This window comes from Lepeophtheirus salmonis, chromosome 5 (genome assembly GCF_016086655.4).
Source record: "Lepeophtheirus salmonis chromosome 5, UVic_Lsal_1.4, whole genome shotgun sequence".
Taxonomy (NCBI): domain Eukaryota; kingdom Metazoa; phylum Arthropoda; class Copepoda; order Siphonostomatoida; family Caligidae; genus Lepeophtheirus; species Lepeophtheirus salmonis.
Window position 1 is genome coordinate 28,532,374 of NC_052135.2, and position 20,647 is coordinate 28,553,020.

Genomic DNA, 20,647 nt, shown 5'->3' on the forward strand with positions numbered 1-20,647 from the left:
CATCTATAAAAACCTTAAATCGAAAGTTTGAAGTGATATTACAAGGAATACTAAAAACAACTTGGATATTAAAAGGGAGAGTGTTCGTATGTTTTATTCTTATACTTTTAAACTATAATTTAAAATTGTTATTACCCACTGTATTTTATATATTTATGTTAAATATAATAACATATTTACTAATTTATAATTTGAAATATATGCTTTTGATTTAATGAAAGGTTGCGTTATAATATAATTAGTTAAATAAATATAAGTGCAGGGAAAGGATTAATTAATCTTTGTTGTACATGTGCTTGGCTATAGGATCTGGCATTCACCTATATAAACATAAAATTCAAAAGAACACGTGACGTCATTTTTGATGGTGTTTGAGAAGAAAATTCAACTTTCGGCTTATGAAAAGGGGAATAACTAATAAGTATACCTCAGTGATTATACTATAAATAAAGATCATTATAGTGTCAACAAAATTCTACACTCAATAGACAATATTAATACACCGCAGGAACGGGAAACCTATTTAATTTCTAAGGAGAGAGCACTAGAAAAGATGAGCATAAACCGAATTTTTTCACTGACGAGTGAAATGGGCCTTTGCCAAAAACTATGATTAACCATGACACAAGGAGAGAGTCATTACTCATTTCTGTTCTTTAAAACAAGTCTATAAATAAACACTCTTCAAAAATAAAAATGGATTATCTGAAAACGTTGAAAAGATTGAGCTCCTTGGTGGCACCCCTAGAAACCTCGTTGATTGGTCATCCTGAGAAGACTCCGGAGCATTGGTTAAATGATCTTCTTCTTAAGAAGATTAAGGAGATTTCTTCCGATCCCCTGAATGAAGGTGAAGATGTGAGGTGATATTTTGAGAAGGGAATAGATGTATTAGTCATTGTTATTGATTATTAATTATTATTATTGGAGTTGTGTCTGGGTGAATGGTTCCCTTTTAAATTTGTTATTTAATATTTATTATTCTTTCAATAGATGGAAATTCGTTGAAATGTCCTTAATGGAGCTTCAAGCTCTTAGAAGTCAACTTAGAGAACCCATTAAGAATACCTCAAATGATACGACTCCTTTACTTAGTGTTCATAATCAAAAGGTCATAACTTCTCTTCTTCAACTTATTCTGGGAATGGGAATTGTGCCGTATTTGATTAAAGGAGTTGGTCTCCCCTTGGAAAAAAGATCCAAATATGTGGAACTTTTTGCAAAGCAGAAGGAATTACCCGTAGAACAAGTAATCCTCAAATACTAAGTGTTCGCAGAATATTGATTCAAACTTTTCTCACTTTTTAGAAGCGAATAAGAACTGTATTTGTCATTAATAGTTTACTGGATCTCTCTGAAGGTCCTGAAGAATTAGCTGCAATTATAATCACCAAAAATTTCGGTGATATTTTAGCAGCTCTAATTCAACTTGGATATGCTCCTCTTTCTAAGCCCAATAATGAACCGCCAACTTCAGAGAGTGAATTTCATATGACTCCTGAATTATATGAAAGTCTCACCAAAGAGTCAGAAGAGTTCCGAGAGAAGTATTTGAAATTCATTAATCGTGTCTATCAACCACTTGTAGTGAAGTATCTACTTGTTCTTCAAAGTGGGAAGGGAGTACCCAGATGGGTAAAAGAAACTGTGGGAGATTCCTTAACGTCAAGGCTTTTACGTTGTAATGGAGTTTCAAATGTCATATGTGGCGTTTTAGATGTTGGAGGATCTGAAGATGATAAAAAAGCTAAAATTATTGCAAGTGTACTGGCCAGTCCACCCTCCACTTATTCTTACGGAGACGTAGAGAATTATTATGAACTCGTTTGTCCACAAATAATACATATACTTAAAATAGGTACACCTACCTTTAAGAAAATTGCAGTTGAGTGTATACGGGGTATAGCTGACCGTTCCCTTACTCTTTCAAAAAGGCATTTATTTGGTTCTTTGTTGAGTCCCCTTCTTGTTTTAACAGAAAGCCCTCCTGAAAGTGAGGAAATACCAACAGAAGAGGATTTGAGCAAATGCATTGATATTCTTCATTTCCTCTTCGTTTTGGGTACTGATCCTTCTATTACTTTTTTGCAACATCTGGAACCTGTTATTGATGTGATACTCCATTTACACTGTGCTATTGTTTTTGGTATTTCACATTTGCGAAATTCTGTTCAAGAAATTCTTGTTCGCTACTTAAAATACTCCACTCAGGAGCACTCTCTTACAGTCATTCAGAAATTTGCTTTTGGCCAACTTTCCTCGACAGATAACGATGTTAGAACAATTCCGATTGATAAAAGTATGCATTTTATTCCTGGAGATGCTGGAGGAATGTTAGTTGTAAAAAAGGATTTTGATGAAGAGTCAAATTTTTATGTAAAAGACGATGAGAAATCTATTGCCATAGTTGATTTGATAACAAGTATTTCTCGGGATTTGACTCTAGAATTTTACATGATATTAGTTAGCAAATTAACTGAAATCATGTCTGGTAAAGAATTTGATATTGATTTGAATGCAGAAGAGTTATCAACGGAGAAAAAATTACTTCAAATTGAGAGCGATTTAGAAAATACCATGTCACAGTTAAAAAAAAACTTAATGATTATTAGACTCCTTGGACTATTATCTGAAGATGATACTCTTCAGGAAGATATTTCTAAAAATTCGTCACGTATGATTCGTTTCGTATCAATGACAATAGAACGAGGAGCTTATCTTACTCAAAAAAGACTAAGCAATGATGCAGAAATGGATATATCCTGTGGAGTATTAGAATCTCAAAGTCTTTCTATGGCTCTTACCATTATATCCATACATTTGACTCAATCTAGATCCATTAAGAACTCTGATTGGAATGATCTGATGAATATTTCCGATAGTTTTAAGATCTTGGAGGATCAATATCAAGATGAACGTATTCGATCGTTAGCCAAAAAAATAAGAACATTTATTTTTACGCGTGGAGTTGTTGTAGAAACGACAAAGGATCTTCAAGGTAAAGTTAAACAAATTCAAGACTCTACTGAGAAGTTAAAAGCAATGGCGAACACACTTAAGGAATTAGAAAAAGAGGAAAAAAATAGGACGCTATTTCAAAGTGCCCTGTACGACCTTTCAGATCCCCTACTACCAGTTCGTGGCTCTGGTTTGATTCGTTTAACACAGCTTTTGGAGAATAAGGACGAAGAAACTATGCAAAATATTGATCAACTTTTTAATATCTTTATTCAAAATCTCGGAGATGAAGATACGTACATATATTTATCTTCTATAAATGGCCTTGTTGCCATTGGAAATAAGACTAGTGATCCAGGAAAAGTTCTTGATCGGCTTTTGCAAGAATTTAATATCATTAGTAAACGCAAAGACGACGTAGCTGATACCAAAATTAAATTGGGTGAGGCACTAGTCAAAATAACAAAGCTCATGGGCGACGTTACACCAAAGTTTAAAAACCTTTTATTGAATGGATTCATTGCTCATTTAGGTGATGAGGAAGAGTTAGTTAGATCTTCTGTTTTGAGTAATTTAGGTGAGGTATGCAAAAATTTGAACTTTAGTCTCGGAAATGACATTGAAGAGATTATGATGGTGCTGGATAATGTCCTTAAACTGGATAAGTCTTTATCTGTTCGAAGATCTGCAGTACACGTAATTGCCTTGATTATTGAAGGCCTTGGAAAAAATATATTTACAATTCTTAAAGATAAACTCAAGGATATTTATAGGTATTCATTTTGTTTAAATTATATCTTGTTGGTTTTTATTATTTTATTTCTTTAACTCTTAGAACACTCAAAAATCTTGAAAAAAATGAAAAGGACGAAGTTCTTATCCATCATGCTCAAAAGGCCATTGAAGAAATAGATGGAATAATGAAGGAATTCTTAAATCCAGGCCAGTCTCTCAAAAAGACCATATATGTCCTTGATGCACCTCCTGAACCATTTTAGAACATGTAATTTCATATTAACACTATTGTTAATTTGTTTGATTGATACTAATAATTATAATGTCGAACTTTACTCTGTTAGCATTATATTGACTTGTAGAGTAAATTTTAAAAAGTAGGAATTTTTGATTAAATCTATTTATCTTGTTTTGCTTATTGATTTGATAACAACATTCATATAATTAAAAAGAAGGCTGATTGTTGAGACTACAATAATTTGGGCCAATGTTGAAAAGGAACTATGTTTTTTTTATTTTATACAAATGAATATTTATCTGTAAATAGAGTGATAAACACAAATTCACTTCCGCTAGAGCTTTATTCACTAAAATTAACTCAAAAATGGTTTCGCATAAATATTGGATGATCGGCACGTTTGCTGTAAATGCAACTGTAGTGATTGCGATAAGTGTTAATTTTTTATTATTGTATCTTATTCAAACTAATTCTGGTCATTTTACAATCAAACGTATTCTAACGGAAGTTATTTTCGATGTATACGAAGTTAATTGCCACGTATTTGCTCCTGTTATCGTTTTTAATCACGAAAGAGTCAACTATTCTAACAATGGAAGACAGAATCCTTTCAACATTTCATCAGGAATATTTACTAGGTAACTATAAATTCATACTTTCTCAGTCTTGATCAAGATCTTTTAATTAAATTGTTTTGACATAAGATGTATAACGGGGTTTCTATTAATTTGTGATAAAATTATACATTTTAGTGTGTGATAATTAATTATCATATAGGTTCAACACAAGTTAGGTTATATATTTCATATTTTTATGTATCTCTAATTAAATCGCTTTACTTTCTTCATCTCCTAGTCCAATCGAAGGAATGTACGTCTTCCAATTCAGGGCAATAGAAAACAATTCAAATCCCAAAAGAGTTGATTTTAAACAAAAAATGTCGAGTACTGTAACTTGTGGATTAGATATCATGTTAAATAATGCACTCTATGAACGTATAGGATGTTCCAATAGAGAGGGTAGTCTACTTACTTGGACAATGGCAATTCCTTTAAAGCAGTATGACAAACTTATGCTACAAATATATAATCTAAGATTTATTTGTAAAGGATATCAAAAGTTGGAATTTAGAGGGACCCTCCTTCAAGAAGGACCCTAGAAGAATGCAAAATATAAAAAAAATCCATTTATATATAATTGAAAGTAATTAATATTAATAATAATGTATATTAATGATTGTCAGACTCCAGTCTCAATTGTGTTTTCCTAGCCACGTCATACATAACATCTCTTTTAAGCAAACTTTTTGGGTCGTAGTTCTCTGAAGCCTTGAATCCGTATATAATAGAAGTATCCCAAAGCTGAACACCATTTGCAGCAAGTGCGAGAACGACGTTTCTAAGTCGAGCAATGGCTAAACGAGGGTTTGATTCTATGAGTCCCAAATCTGAGTCATCAAAAGAATTACTGCCATTTTCATATTCTTGTTTTTCGTAATCATCATCTTCTTCAGAAATTGAGATCATTGATTTGATGCTCAGCCATATGAATCCGTTTAGACCAAGTATCATGCTAACACCTCCAGGGAACGTGTGGAAATGGGTCTTTTGTCGCTTTATTAGTGAAGGGGAGACTGAGTGAAAATTGTAAGGGTGAATACATAAGAATAATTAATTATAGCAGTGCTCATAATAACCTTTGATAACTGTTCCACCTTCCAATTTCCCATATTTGAGGGATCGCGTGTGAATTGACATTGAACCATCCTTATAAAGGGTTTGTACTTCTGCAGAGATGAGATCCCCTTCCCTCAAATATGTCCGCATGGATAATTCATCCTCAGAGGATCTTCGACGTAGCTCACCCCCAGGGAGATTTACAGATGAAAGGTGAAGAATAGCATCAAGACGGGAATTTACCTCCACTTTCCATCTTTTTTGTTGAACCTCAACGATTCTACCCACGAGAACATCTCCGATTTCACCTTGATAGGTACTTCTCAGTGGAAGTACGCGTATTAATTTATTGACTCGTTTGACAACTCCTCCAACAGATGCAATCAAGCATTCCTTCTCCTCGTTTCCTTCATCTGATGCGTACGTTCCATGTCCTCTCATGTAACCCGATTCTCTAAAATCAAGAATGTACAGTATCAGACAATAATTATAATTTATACTTTAATCATACAAAAACGTTACCTGGTTATAATATCTCCAGGAGTCACGAAGGTAGTCGCTTCATCCACATCTTCTGGAGGTTTCTCCCATTCATTGGCTAAACTAATATCCATGGTAACTGTATTCGATGATAATTAATAAACATAAAATAAGATATAACCGGGCAACATCAAACATGCATGGAACTCGCAATTATTTATTATTTACATAGGTATTTTTCAGCTGATTAGTATAAACAAATTGTATTCAGCTGCATATAAATACCAATATTCATCCGGAGAATATTAAAAGGGAGACTTATCACTGATTTTGTATTCACGAAACCACCTCTTAAACATTTAGAGGTATACAATTTTATGATAGTAATTTAACTTTTACACCTTCATATATAGTCCGATTTAAAAAAAATCTGTAACAGTACCAACTATTTATAACAATATTCAAATTTAGATAAGTATATCTTTACTATTACTAAAACTCATTTCATTTAGCTCATTCGCATACATTAAATAGTCGCTAGTTTAAAAAAAATGAAAAACTTTACTAAGTTCAGTTACCTTAACGATATATTTGAACTAAGCATAAATAAAATATGGAATTTTTGATATTTAAAGACATTGTATAGTGTATAAATTTCTTAAAAAAACCTTTTTTTATAGGGAACCTAATAAATATTTAAGATTGAGAAGCCAACTTGTTTTTTTTTCTATTTGCTAGATAACATAAAAATTTTCTTTTACGGGTCTTATGGATAATAATGCTATTGTGTACATTGACATAGTTTTTGCTACAAAAGTTAAAGAATTTGAAAGCTACTTGGTCTTGAAAATAGACATAAACATGATTATTTTTTTACATTTTAAATCAACAGGAATTCATGGAGTTCCATTTTGGAGCAATTTTATAAACAATTTAGTCAAACAACGTCTTGGATTTGAAGATTTTAACAATATTTGACAGGCAATGTCCGAAGAATATATCAATTTATATAACTGATTTGCATGTAAAGTTACCAAGTATAACAAATCCGATGTTCGTTTATGGCCTTTTCTATCACCATTTTTTTGAAAATTTTATTTTAGATCTTTATCTTCCCCAGAAAAATCCATATCAAAAGATATTGGTTTTTCCAAGATTAAAAAGTTTGTAAAATCACAGTGGTTTATGTACTTTTATCACTGATATAACCAGAAACAAAATATAATAAATTAGCCTATGGTTGATCTAATAAGAAATTTGAGGTTGAAAAACTAAATAAATCGAGCTGAGATTTAATATTATCAATTTCATCAACGAAAAATTCTTGTTATTTTTTAAAAATGACGAAAGCATTGGAAACATCCATCTTGCATGACTTTACTGAGCATATAACCTTTTTTTTCTGTTACAAGACATTCAAGAAATTGACGGCACCTCAAAAAATAATCTGACCAAATAGTTGCCTATTTTGTCCCAAATGACGTTCAATTGGATCCGAAATTATATTCCCAAGACAAATTTTTGCCCGTCTAGAAGATGGGCAAACTTTATGGGCAGACCAAGCTCCTTGCTATGCAGTTGAAAAATATGATCAATACTGGCAATGATAAATTCTTCGTGCTAATAGACTTTTAGAATAAATGATGGAAATAAAAATGTTTTCCTGTTTAAAAAGTTTTTGAACAAGTGTACTTTATCAAAAAATAAGAAAATTTGACTTCGTGGTGCGTAAGGATTTTCAATCGATGACTGTAAATTCTCTTTACATCATTCATGATTGTAAAACTTGCAATTTGATGAATTTCCATCACGAATCAATGCTACTAAATCAAAGCCAAGTTCAGTTAGGATTTTGATAGCAGGCATAGCCCAATTTTTAATGATATTAGAGCTCATTGTAACAACAGGAATCATTGTAACAATATTTGGATGTTATACTTTTCACCATAAAGTACAGTACTGTTTTTGTAGGTACACCATTATCTTCTGTTCCATAAAATTTTCCTCCTACAGAATCAATTCTTTGGGAGGAGTATACTTCGTCAAAAATTAAGCTTACTTTTCTAACTTCCGGAGCAATATATTTCAACCTTGCTTTGAGATACTAAATTGTAAAAGATGGTATCCCAATATACATGCTCACTTCTCCAGACAATCTTCGAAGATGTAAAATACTAGGGAGACATAAGCGCTCTTCATATAAAAAATTTTGTAGAGGGAAGGACTACAATTTTTCCATAGCATACAAATAGCTAATAGTTCCATTTTTCGATTTTGACAATAGCTGTTCCGAAATAAAAATAACTTTCCTCTCAAGTTCTTCATCATCACTGTCAACGCACCTTAAAGTTGAGATGCAAAGTTCCATTCTAGATTTCACAATCCCCAAAATGTCAGGGATCTAACATAAGCCAGCAAGCTTCCAATTTGGAAAACAGTTTGAATTTGATTTGTTGAATAAATGTGCTTAAAATTATTTTGACTGATACATATTCCATCAAGGTGCATATGAAATGATAAATCTTCAAAAATGTTCAGAAAATATTGAATTTGAGGAACTTTATCGGCAATAGAACAAACTAGCAAATTATCTTTTCCTTTTATATAAAGAATTTCTGACGGCAAAGAAGCGAAATCAATCTTTTTGTTAAGATCAGATAGCGATTTCACTTTGAAGTAAGTAGATTCTGTCAGCATTTGACGTCATAAGTCATTTTCAAATCTGAAAAACAAAAATAGGAATATGCATATATTATAAATTATAATTTATAAAAAAAAAAATTATACCTAGTTGCTGAACTGGAAGCATTACTTCTAGGAATTGCTGTTTTTTTAACTGAAACTGTTGGAATATTTGGGAAAATGGAAGGAATGGAACAAGCTTTGAGAAAACGCCGAGTAAGTGGGGATTTTCTTTTTCTAGTTGGGTTGGAATCGACACTCTCAAGTTTGTAATTTTGTTTCGTAAAATGCTTACTACAAGTAACATAATCGTGAATATTTATTTGGTTCCTAATTTTTTCAGATCTATAATTTATAAATATAGATATAAAACTATATTTTATCGACCATCAAAGATAATTATTATAATTATACCCATAATCAAGAAAAAAGATGTAGTAATTTTCGGAAAAAATAGAAGGATCTATAACATTACTCCTAATTATAATCGAGACAAAAAGATCGAATATTTGGAACATAGCTTGGAATTTTCATACATTTTAAGATTTATTCATCGTTATGTATTACTTATGTTAAATGTGATATTCTGTAAAGTACTTTTTCGTTTCCATTACATTTAAAGAAGTTTACAGAAATAAATCATGTAAATATATCATTTGTTGGAATAATTTAGTTTCAACAGCTATTGGTTCTTTGGAAATGTAGAGATATAATACTGGATTTCGGACTCAAAATAACTAGGTACTTAAATGTATAAATTTTTTGATTATTTCAATATCCCCTTCCCATAAGGATACTCCACGCTTCTTAGTGGTTCTTCAACAGTTTGAAGTGTCTGGACTAAGGAGTAGTAAATATAAATAACCAAGAAAAGAGTAATGTTTTTATTTCGTTTGATGTATCTCACAATAGATGTGAATACTTTATAAAGAGATATGTGAAGTGAGTCAGTTCGGATAGACTATAATGATTAAAAAGGGGAAAATACTAGATTTAGCATTGGAAATTAGACAGGAAATATGAGCCTTTAGTTGAAATATTTTCTGATGAACCAACTTTTCATTTCTTCTTTAAGCTTAGGCACGGACAACAACTTTTATAAAAAGATAGAAAAATCTTGGTAAACATACTTAGTAGTAATAATTAATTATTACTTGTGATCCTTGTGTAGTGTAAGTTGGATTCTACTCCAATGAAAAACACAACTTGAGAATTATTGAGACCAAACGACCTCGGGAAAGTCCATCAGGACTTCACCAGGTACATAGGATCTCCAAATCATTCCATCCAAATTCTTCTTCATTCGCATTGTCCATTGAATCTCAATCGACACTCATTCAGTCACAGAATAATCTTAATCCACACTCGACTCCTTCTCTTCTTTAAACATATTTTCTCTTTCTAATTCACTTATTTATTTATTGGGCGGTTGTCATGATTTTTGATAAAACGATTCTAATTGAGGTTCGAACCAATTTTTAAAGCATCCTCATAATTAATTGAATCAATTAATGAACACTTAATTATTGCAATTTGGGACAAATAATTAAACATATTATTTTTTAATTTAGGATTATCATGAATGGGAATCATAATTATATAGTATTGGAGTATGAATCATGAACATGAAGGTGTTCGGTAATGTGTGCGTGCACGCTTCAGTATATTTACATTGTAGATATACTAAAGATGATTGTAGATTAAGTGAAATCCATATATTCGTCTCCTTGCCTCTTTATTCGTTAAAGACTCCTAAACGAGGTTTGACTGGCTCTCATCCTCATTTAATATTTTAGATGTTCGATAAAATCTTGACTAAATAATCATTGTTTCCTCCATGTATGGATGTGTGTAAGGATTATGTGTTTACTATTATTCAAAAACATAATATTTTATAATTTTATAGACCTATTAGAGAATAATAATCACGTTACATACAAAAAATTGTAGTTATTATGTGTATTTCAGAATACTGACCTATTTAAAAACATACTTAAATTATTATTCAATTTTTGATTTTACTATATTATTTTACTATATTTATTTCGTAACTGTAAGGAACTAAATAAATATTAACTTTTAATTTTATTAAAGCTATTAATTTTGTCGTATATATTTTTTAAAAGGCTCTTTTCTTTGACAAATGTACTTGTCTATTAATTTCCAAGAGACGACTTTTGGCGAACGAATTAAATATTTGTAGGAATTATATCCAAGAAGTAGCTAAAATAGTGACCGTTTTCAGATTTTGATTTCATTATTCACGTTACATTATCTTGTTCTTTGATAATTGTATCAATTTTAGCAGAAAACATACACCAACAATCCACCTATTAAGGAATTGGAGGCACAAGGCATAAGTTCTAGTTTAGCTCATAAACTTTAGGATTAGACACTTTTGACAAATGATTTTGAGCAACAAAAATTAGACATAACTCAAAATTTAAGGAACATTTATAAAATTAAAAGTATATAATTGCATAATTACTTAATGGTCTGAAAGTTTCAACAAAAAATATTTAGAAATGTAAATATCATTATAGTCTTTGTATGTATTTTCTTGGTGAAAAGAGTGCTTTAATATTATTTTTTGGAATAAAATACAATAAAGTTAAACAGACTTTTTGAAAAAAGTAACTTTTGTAGAAATACTCATAATCTCATCCTTGGTATTGAATTTATATTATCCCTAAAAATGGGGCATTACAATAGTCTATTACAAGCATGCACTCAAATTTGTGGAAATTAATTAATTATTTAAGATAAAATGAAGTAACTGCTAAACAGTGGATATGGAAAGAGGTGATTGTACTAATAGAAAGAAAATGTGCAAAGACATAAGTGAAAGACTCCAATGCCAAGTATTAAATTACAATACAATGGAAAATTAAAATATATGAAAAGCATTGCCTTGAATCTTCACAAATTTTAGAATCAGTTATGTCAAGAATACATTATGTGTCTTTTTATTTTAATCATTAAAACAATATATATGTAATCGTTATTTTAGAAAATAATGGCTATAAAATAATCTTATTAAAATATTTAATTTAACTAATGACTTGAGAATTTAAAAAAAGAAAAAAAACATAAAACAAACTATCTATAAACTATGTATAAATAGTTATATTTCATTTATCATTATAGTAACATCGGGATAGCTTAATTGTTTTTTCTGATGTTCTAAAAATGTTTTTTTTTTTTTTTTTTTCATAATTCATATCATTGCTCTCATCTCTTTCTATAGCAAGAACTTTTTTCCTTGGACTCAACTAGATATTAAAATGCATCATACAATACATAAACACATGACCATGATAATTATTAAAATGATAATCTGGATTGTTCAAAGTACACCAACGGTCATTAATATACTCATAATCATCCCCAGACTCATTCTACTCGTGAATTTTGTAGAGGAAACATGCGTGTAGGTATTTTCAATGCTCTTGCATCCGAAGAATTGTGATTGGGTAGCTTCAAGCCCGAGGACTCCTTCTATCGTTCGTTATTTGTTCGTGCAGCAGGAATTGTAAGGAAGTATTGCTTGCAGGTATCCCTAGTATAGGTGTTCTCGGGCATGTTGTAGGAATATATATTCAATGAAAAAACACTTTTTTTGAAAAAAGTCACATTTCTTTTAAATATTATATTATGATCCTTTATCATTGGTTGAAATTATCAACGGTTTCTACTACTGCAGACCAAACCGGCCTTTCTAAACATACAATTGTAGGTTAGTATGATTTTTTGCGGGAAATTTGTAAAAAAAAAAAATTGAAAACCATCCTGTCAGGTTAGGTGGGCCTGGGCACGTTGTTGAGATCGACGAGTCCAAGTTTGGAAGGACGAAGTATCATAGAGGTGGGCACCGAGTACGGGGGGGAGGGAGGGTGATAGAGACAATGGTGACTGTTTCATGGTTGAGATTTGAAGAGCTGCTACTCTGTTGCCACTCATTGTAAAGTACGTCGAACTTGAAACTACTGTCATGTCCGACGATTGGGTGTCCTAAAGGCGGGTACATTCCTTAGGTATGCAACACTTTACTGTGGCACATAAGAGAAATTATGTGGACCCATTGACTGGAGCTCATACTCAGACTATTGAGTCTCTGTGGAGCATGATGGGTAAGGTAGGTGTTTTCAGCACTTCAAGAGATATCTTTCCCATCTATCTCCCAGTATATATTTGGCAAAACAAATTATCAAAGGATACAGTTTTTGATCACATTTTGTATTATATTATTGAGCTATATCCACTATAAGTGCCGGTACGAGTAAAGTGATTGAAGAGAAAATATAGGTTAGTAACTATTGCTTCTCTGAACCTCTGATACTCAGACCAAAAAAAAAGTTAAGGAGTTGAATACTGGCTAATTAAGAGGTAAGAATAAATCATGTTATTGCTTATAAAGATTATATATTTTTTTGTTATTTTATTTATATTAGCGTGGTGAAAGTGGTCGTTAAAAAATATCTTAGGTTTATATTGAAAATATATAAATTAGTATCATTCATTCTTAGCTACTTCACTGATTCATACTCATTCAAATTAAAATTAGAATTTTTTTTTGTAACATCTAATTCATTAATTTCCCCTATCTATACTTTTCTATGTTACAGTATATTTAATATCTAGTTGAGTCTCGAGAATAAAGTTCTGCTATAGAAAGAGAGAGAGAAAAGGAAGAATAATTAGAGAAAGTGACGATGGTAGACGTCCTTCATGCAACCGATGTAGTATATCACATCATAATTCTAAAGGTATTAATTACTATTCTCTCTTCGTAAACAACTAAATTACCCCAACGAAAAATGTAATCATGATATTGATAAAACGGTCTAATTTTTCTCTGGAATTTGGTTTATATTTTTAGACCACCCTTTCTCTAAAACTTTCCGCAGCACTGGATCTTCCATAGTCAACCTTGCTATTTGAACTAAACGCTTGTCAGATGCTGGTATGCCATCGATTATTCCTATAGTAATATAATTAATATCGGCTCCAATCCTTTTGTCTGACGACGGATGAGTATCCTTTGAGGCATCCTTCCCTCTTCTACTAAAAAAATCCGCTATATATTGTGTTTCTTCCGAGATGTAGTTAATATCATAATCGTACCTCTGCATACACAGCTTAAATCTCTGCATTCTTAGAGGCAAATCAGGTAATGGTCTACTTCCCAACAGACACTCTAATGGCTTATGATTCGTCTCGATTTGAAATTTCTTCCCCGAAATAAATTCGGCAAAATATTCGCAAGCCCAAACCACTGCCAGAGCTTCCTTTTCTATAGGAGCATACCTCTTCTCAGCTCCCATCAGGGTCTGACTTGCATACGAAATGGGGATCCAACCTGATCCTTTCTTCTGGTACAGCACTGCACCTATACCGTGTGCAGACGCATCTGTATTCACACGATACTCTTCCTTTCTGTCCTATCTTCCCATTGAGTTTATTTTCGAAAATTCACTTTGAATTTTCTTATAACATTCTTCATGCGGCTTGTCCCATACATAATATACTTTTTTTTTTTAATAAAGCTCGAAATGGTGTCGTCAATCCCGTTATATTAGGAACAAACTTTGCAATTTGATTTACCATTCCCAAAGATGATCTCAACTCTCCCACTTTTCTCGGTGCTCTTGCCTCTCTTATTCTTGCAGGATCAACCTTGATTCAATCTGCTGATATCACGTAGCCCAAAATGTTTACTTCAGTAACTCCTCGGATACACTTATCCTCATTCAGCTGGACTCTATTTCTCTTTAGAATATCTTGTACTTTCTTTAGCCTGGTATCGTGGTACTCCTTATCAATCCCAGTGATCAAAATGTCATCGATATGTGTACATGCACACCTTCAACAGGATCTAATGACTGGCACAGTTTCGCCTGGAAAACCTCTGGTCCACTCGAAATTCCGAACGGGGACGATTGATTTTATGCCTCCCTAGGGGGGGGTGATAAATGTAGTGAGGAGACTACTCTCTTTCTCTAAACGGATATGATGGAATCCCATAGCTGCATCCAACTTTGAAAAATAACCTCTTTTTATTCAAGCTATTATGCTGTGACACGAACTTATCGGATACCTAGGAATCCGAATAGTTTTTGATAATCTACACATAAACGTATTCTCGCAGCCTTCTTTACAACTTCAATAGGTGAACACCAATCCGTTGGGTCAATAACTTTTTCAATGATACCATAATTTTCTAATTTTTTTATTTCCTCTTTTACTAAATCATACACAGGTATTGGAACTTTCCTTGCTACCAATTCGGGCCATGGGATTGCTTCTTTCCTTAGTTCTATTTTATATTCTCCCGGAATACTCGGAAATTCCAAATTATCAATAGTTTTTTAATTAATTTTAAGTTCATAATTTCGCTATATCCCAGTAGTGGTCTCTTTACATTTCCAAAAATGACTCTTCCCTTTAGTTTTATTTCTCCACATTCAAACTCAATCCACGATCCGCCTTCCATTTCTATTAGATTCCCATCTGTACCTCGATCTGGTCCCAGCTTTTTCATTGTTTTTTCTTTTTAGTTTCTTTATATATCCTTTAGGAAACACCGTAACATGAGCTCCTGTATCCACCTTTACTTTTACAGGTATCCCATTGGCCAACATGGTAATGTACCATACTGTACCACACTCTTCCTCCTCAATGGTATCTAGAAAAAACTGCAGATAAATGTTTATCTCTTGAATATCTGGTGTTTCATCCACCAGGACCAAAGTAATAAATGAATATTATTTTGTTTGGATCGGTTGTTCAGCATTGAAACTTTCAAGAATAACATAGATGCCCGAATAACTAAAAGTTTGTAACATTAGTCAATCCAGTACATTTTGGGTTAGTGACTAGTATTGTTTTCCGATCGCCTACAATGAATTGACCCCATTTAATGTAATTTTCTCTTCATGACATATTTCTAAAATTCTTACGACTTTTTGCACATGATCTACAAAATTGTTTGAAACAGTCAAAATATAAGCATCTCCTGCCGCAATAAATCCTATTTTAGCTCTATTGAAAATATATTTTCCCTATGGTGTCATAAAATATGTCAATTCCCGAGATTTCTTACCTAACTCCATTTCTCAATATCCCTGTTTTGCATCCATAACGGTAAAAAATACAGATATCCCCGGGTACACTTAACACAATATCTCTTGGTATCATTACAGGATGAATTGATCTAGCTACTTGATCATTCAATTTGTTCAGATCAACACACAATCGTACTTTCCCGTTTGATTTTGGAACAACCACTAAAGGATGACACAGCTCTACAGCCTTATCGCCAACTTTGTCACTGGACGTCACACACCTTTTTTTTAAATAATATATATGAATTATTATAATTCGTTGCTATTTCTAAATAGGGTATTCCTGTGTCTCTGCAGGTCGGTTGTATAATTTTCAAAGCTAATTTCTTTTTTGGTCTGCGTCTTCAGTCCTCAGATCGATGCAGGAACGAGTCACATGACTAGAGTTTTATTATTAGTTCTTTTTTTTTTGACCGACCGAGTGAGTCGATCACGTGATCGACTCAGACCGACCCAACACAAATCAAGTTACTTCACTTTGTCCCATGACTTGTCTCCAAATCATGCAAAATATCAAAGATTAATTTATTGAAGGTTTTCCCCACAGCAAAAACGAGGTTGAGTAATTTCAATCTCCTTGCTTAATCGAATCATATCTCTTTATTACATGATATAATTTATATCCCAGCTCTTCTTAAACTAAGTAATGCTCACTACTCAGTACTAAAGAGTCTCTTTATTTCAGATAAACAACATAGAAATAAAAATATTTATTTATAATATTAAAAATCTTCTTTATGTTATTTTCTTATTCAACCTTATAAGTCCTTTTTTCATAAATATTTCCAAATGAATGGACAATGACCATTCTTTTCAAAAGAAACATTTTTAAGTTTTTAGGATTATGAAATATAATCTGTTATTCTATCAAGTGCAAAACCAATCATAATTTAATATACATACCCAGCTACTTATGTACCATTTCATGATTCATGAAGCAAATTTGATATTTATGTAGTCTGACCATGGTTTCTACCGGATTGTTCATCAATGATAAAACATCATATACATTATATAAGTAGTTATTAACATGAATATTGTACTAACATTACATGATAGCCTATTAAGGACTGACAAGTTACATAATATGTGGCTATCATTATCTAGAATTAGTTAATTTGACTCATCACACCTTAATCAATATATGAATCCATTATCGTTTCAAATAACAACAAGACGTTCTAAATTATTATCTGTATATATATAATTGAGTTTGTGTGTATCCTTTATGGGTACCCACACTGTTGGACCAAGGAGACGGAAACTTTGCATTGGTGTCTCTTTTGAACCTGGTCAGGCTAAGACAGGGGTGCCGATTTTTGGGAGGGGGTCACATATTTTATACCCAAAATACGAAATTTGCTTTTTGGAGCTCAAGGAGAATAGATAAGGAGTTGAGTTATAAATCAACACGTGTCTGGCGTCTTAAAAAAAAACTATACGAATAAGGATGTTTTATAAATTTATTTAAAATAAAAAAAATTGCAATATTTAAAAAATGAACTAGTTATAAAGGATATATTTTTACGACGAAATTATTCTTTATAACTTTTTTTGGTTTTTAAAAGTACGAAAAAAATATTCCTAGATTTTTGTTCCTTTTTGAAATGCCATATACTTTTTTTTTGCAGAATTAGTACAAAACATTTCAATTTTCTTCGTGAATTTCGATTTAACAATTTTTTGACAAAAATAAAAGATGAACTTCCCATATAGACACATTTTTTCATGCATATATGTTAGTGTGGTATTTGAAATTTATAACACAATTTTTTTTAATCAATAATAATACATGTATAATATGTTACGGGCGATGTGGAGAATCGGGCATTTTGCAATGCCCGTTAGAGCAGGCAATGTGCAAAATGTACACTTGGTCCCTAAGGGAGATCAAAACCTATCGCCGCTGCTATCCTGAGTATCAAGAGTCCCTTCTAATAAACCATAATACACCCCGGTCCAACGGTTATGCAAGTGAACCGCTTGTCTAAAAGCACCACCACTGCTTCCTTGAGTATTAAGCACCCCTTCTAATATTCTACAATATACCTCAGCCCATGAATTACTGGTCCAAAACCTTGGTCTTACCCCCACTGCAAATTACAGAAATTAAAGAAAGTATGAACAGCTCGATGATTCCACTAAATATCCAAGCTTGGTTGATACTCCCTTTATGAACATAGTTCACTCTAACAGACTATTGTCACAGATAGATAGATATAGTGGAATAATTTCTGCAAATATTTCGTAAAAGTTTCATAAATGAAACACATCTGGAGGGACCAATCAATTGGGGCTCAGAGAATATGGATGGGAACATGCCATCCCAGCCAACTGGACCCATTTTATAATAAACATTATAGAATAAATTCAGATTTCCAATGATTCACAACTTCTTTCGAGTAAAAAAATTCATCCTTCAATGAATTAACAAAATAAATGTCATCAATAAACAACTATTATTAAGTCTATAAATTGTGAAGATATAGTTTGTAGCTTTAAGTACTATTACAATTTAAAAGTAAAGTATGTTCCTATTTTTTCCCCTTCATACCTCTTCAAGGGCTAATAACCTTTTTATTTTGAAATACGACTCAAATGGACTCCATGCTAGAAATCCTTACAATGACATATATTATTGATTAATTATAAAGAAGAATCATACTTACTCTTAGAGATTTAGGTTTTCAACAATATTCTACCTCATATAGCCTCATTTAATCGTTTGAACGTTGTGTGCTTGAGCATATTTGTCGAATTATGCAATTTTTAATGTATTTACTTACTTAAGAGATAAGAATTAAGAAAATATATTATCACTGCATACCTCAATTAAAGTATTAATTTACGAATTTTGTGTGCCTCTGGGACAACAAATTATTTAAAATATCCGTCTTAACCAATGAATGCGTAGCCAATGCATCTCAAATCTGGCAGCATTGTGCGCTTTTATTTTTGCATGCATAATGACCACAAATATTGCGAAATGAAGTTGGAGTTTATAAAGTATGTACATAGATATATATATTTTTTTTTTGTTTATTTTTTAGGTCCCCAAAGAATTTGCAATATTAAGATGAGGACACAAGGAAAAGTTACAACACTTTTTGTTTTTGTTTAAATTGCCTGGAGCTGATTTTACTCAGGCATGCCAAAATTTTAATTTAACATAACATATGCCTGCTACGTGTTAAATCTATTTATATATTATACCAGTCAGTATTTTTTCTACAAATCAGAGGCATAGAAATGAAGATATAAAATATTATATGTTTATGAATATCTTTCTGTTCCTCCAAAATAATTTTTTAGAATACTTTTTTTACATATGGGTGTTTACTGCTGGGTCTGGCCTCCAGACTCTCCGGAAAATAGGCTCTAGACGGTTTTTTTTTAACCATAGGGTACATAGACAAAACTTGCACCAATGTATAGTATTATGTCAGGAAAATTGATGTCAGACCCCCGAACAACCGAAAAACTGTAAAATTTACATTTTTTTTCACTTCATAAAGGTACATGGACGAAATTTGTATCAATGTATAGTACTATGTCAAGAGACCAAGACTGAAAAAAAAAATTCTGTCGGGATAGTGTGGTCAGATCCCCCTCCCCTCCCCAAAAGTCACCAAAAAAACATTGAATTTACGGTTTATTTCATTCCATAATGTACAAAAACAAAACTTTTTTCAATGTATAGTACTATCTCAAGGCATTATAAAAAACTAATACTGATAACCAATGTTTGTCCGGGAAAATTAAGTAACCCCCCAAAAAGTACCACTCCCCCCCTCCCTCTAAATTCAAACAATATGTTGATAATACTTTATCGGGATATTATAACAGTCCCAATGTCGCGATATTTTTAGTTACATATTGTATTATAAGCTTTATAGATACATATTTAAATAAAAATTTCAAAGACATATGCCAGGGATAGTGCGGATTTAAAATCTCTTTGTCACTGTCTTCACTTTTTTCACTAACACAAAAACACAAAAGAAATAGAATTTCATCAAAATTCTATTTTCTGAACAATGTTATCATTTACCAGTTTTAAAATTGCTAAAAAAAGTAATTTTGATGTATGTGGCATTAGTAAGGAATTTAGTTGGATAAAATCCATGGGAATTTTCAGTTGTTAAACTAATTCACCCTTTTTATCCAATATATGAACAATTTTTTTTATTTTAGCCATTTATGAGGGAATTTTCCATACTTTTTTAACTTCTAAAACTTTCAGTTTTTTCTTGAAAATTTTTTATAACCATCAAATTTTGTTAGGCAAACATGCAAATCGTAATTTACCTTCTGCACTTTTTTCCTAGAAGAGTTCTGCTTCAGTGCAAACAACATCTAACAATTTTGAGGAAGAATCGCCCTCAAACTACAACAACCAGTAGCAACCATTTACATTCTTCCATCAATACTCCTGGGGAGATATTTCTGCTTGTATGCGAAGTCCAAGCTGGTTAAAAGCTGTCTGTACTTCATTGCTTTTCTGGAGGAGCTTTAGTGAGTGGCTTTATTTTCTCTTTTCCATTGAATGACGATGTATAGTCACAACCCATGAAGGTATGATAGCCAGGTAGTGATTTTCAGAAAATATCACCGTGTGCTGCATGGAACGGAGTAATGCTTAAATGTCGCTGAGTGTTCTTAGTTTGTAATCCGGCTTCTATCCATATCTTTAATAAAGGGTCGTAAGAGGAACAACAGCCTAAGCCAATTACAACAAAATTGGTTATCAGTCT

General features: G+C 32.0%; 2 protein-coding genes and 2 long non-coding RNA genes across 5 annotated transcripts in view; 2 read left to right on the forward strand and 2 right to left on the reverse strand.

Moving 5' to 3' along the window:
• Window positions 1-20,647, forward strand: part of LOC139905423 (uncharacterized) — a 50,921-nt gene that overhangs the window by 6,278 nt on the left and 23,996 nt on the right. The gene's annotated exons all lie outside the window — the stretch shown is intronic.
• Window positions 246-4,259, forward strand: Tango6 (transport and golgi organization 6). 2 transcript variants are annotated; one of them, XM_040713747.2, is made up of 4 exons: window positions 246-863; window positions 994-1,249; window positions 1,309-3,731; window positions 3,794-4,259. In XM_040713747.2, exons 1-4 carry the CDS (start codon window positions 697-699, stop codon window positions 3,954-3,956), a joined length of 3,009 nt encoding a protein of 1,002 aa, XP_040569681.1. In that variant the 5' UTR covers window positions 246-696; the 3' UTR covers window positions 3,957-4,259. The 2 variants fall into 2 exon arrangements, with proteins under 2 accessions (XP_040569681.1, XP_040569682.1); XM_040713748.2 differs by having other exon boundaries at window positions 328-850.
• On the reverse strand, window positions 5,016-6,327 carry Rrp4 (exosome complex component Rrp4). Its single transcript, XM_040713750.2, has 3 exons — window positions 6,130-6,327; window positions 5,628-6,061; window positions 5,016-5,564 (listed from the first exon to the last, which is right to left on the reverse strand). The coding sequence occupies exons 1-3, from the start codon at window positions 6,219-6,221 to the stop codon at window positions 5,161-5,163; spliced, it is 930 nt and encodes a 309-aa protein (XP_040569684.1). The 5' UTR covers window positions 6,222-6,327; the 3' UTR covers window positions 5,016-5,160.
• LOC121119116 (uncharacterized) lies at window positions 9,639-11,730 on the reverse strand. Its single transcript, XR_005864681.2, has 3 exons — window positions 10,747-11,730; window positions 9,924-10,677; window positions 9,639-9,862 (listed from the first exon to the last, which is right to left on the reverse strand). It is a non-coding gene; the product is annotated as an uncharacterized lncRNA (long non-coding RNA).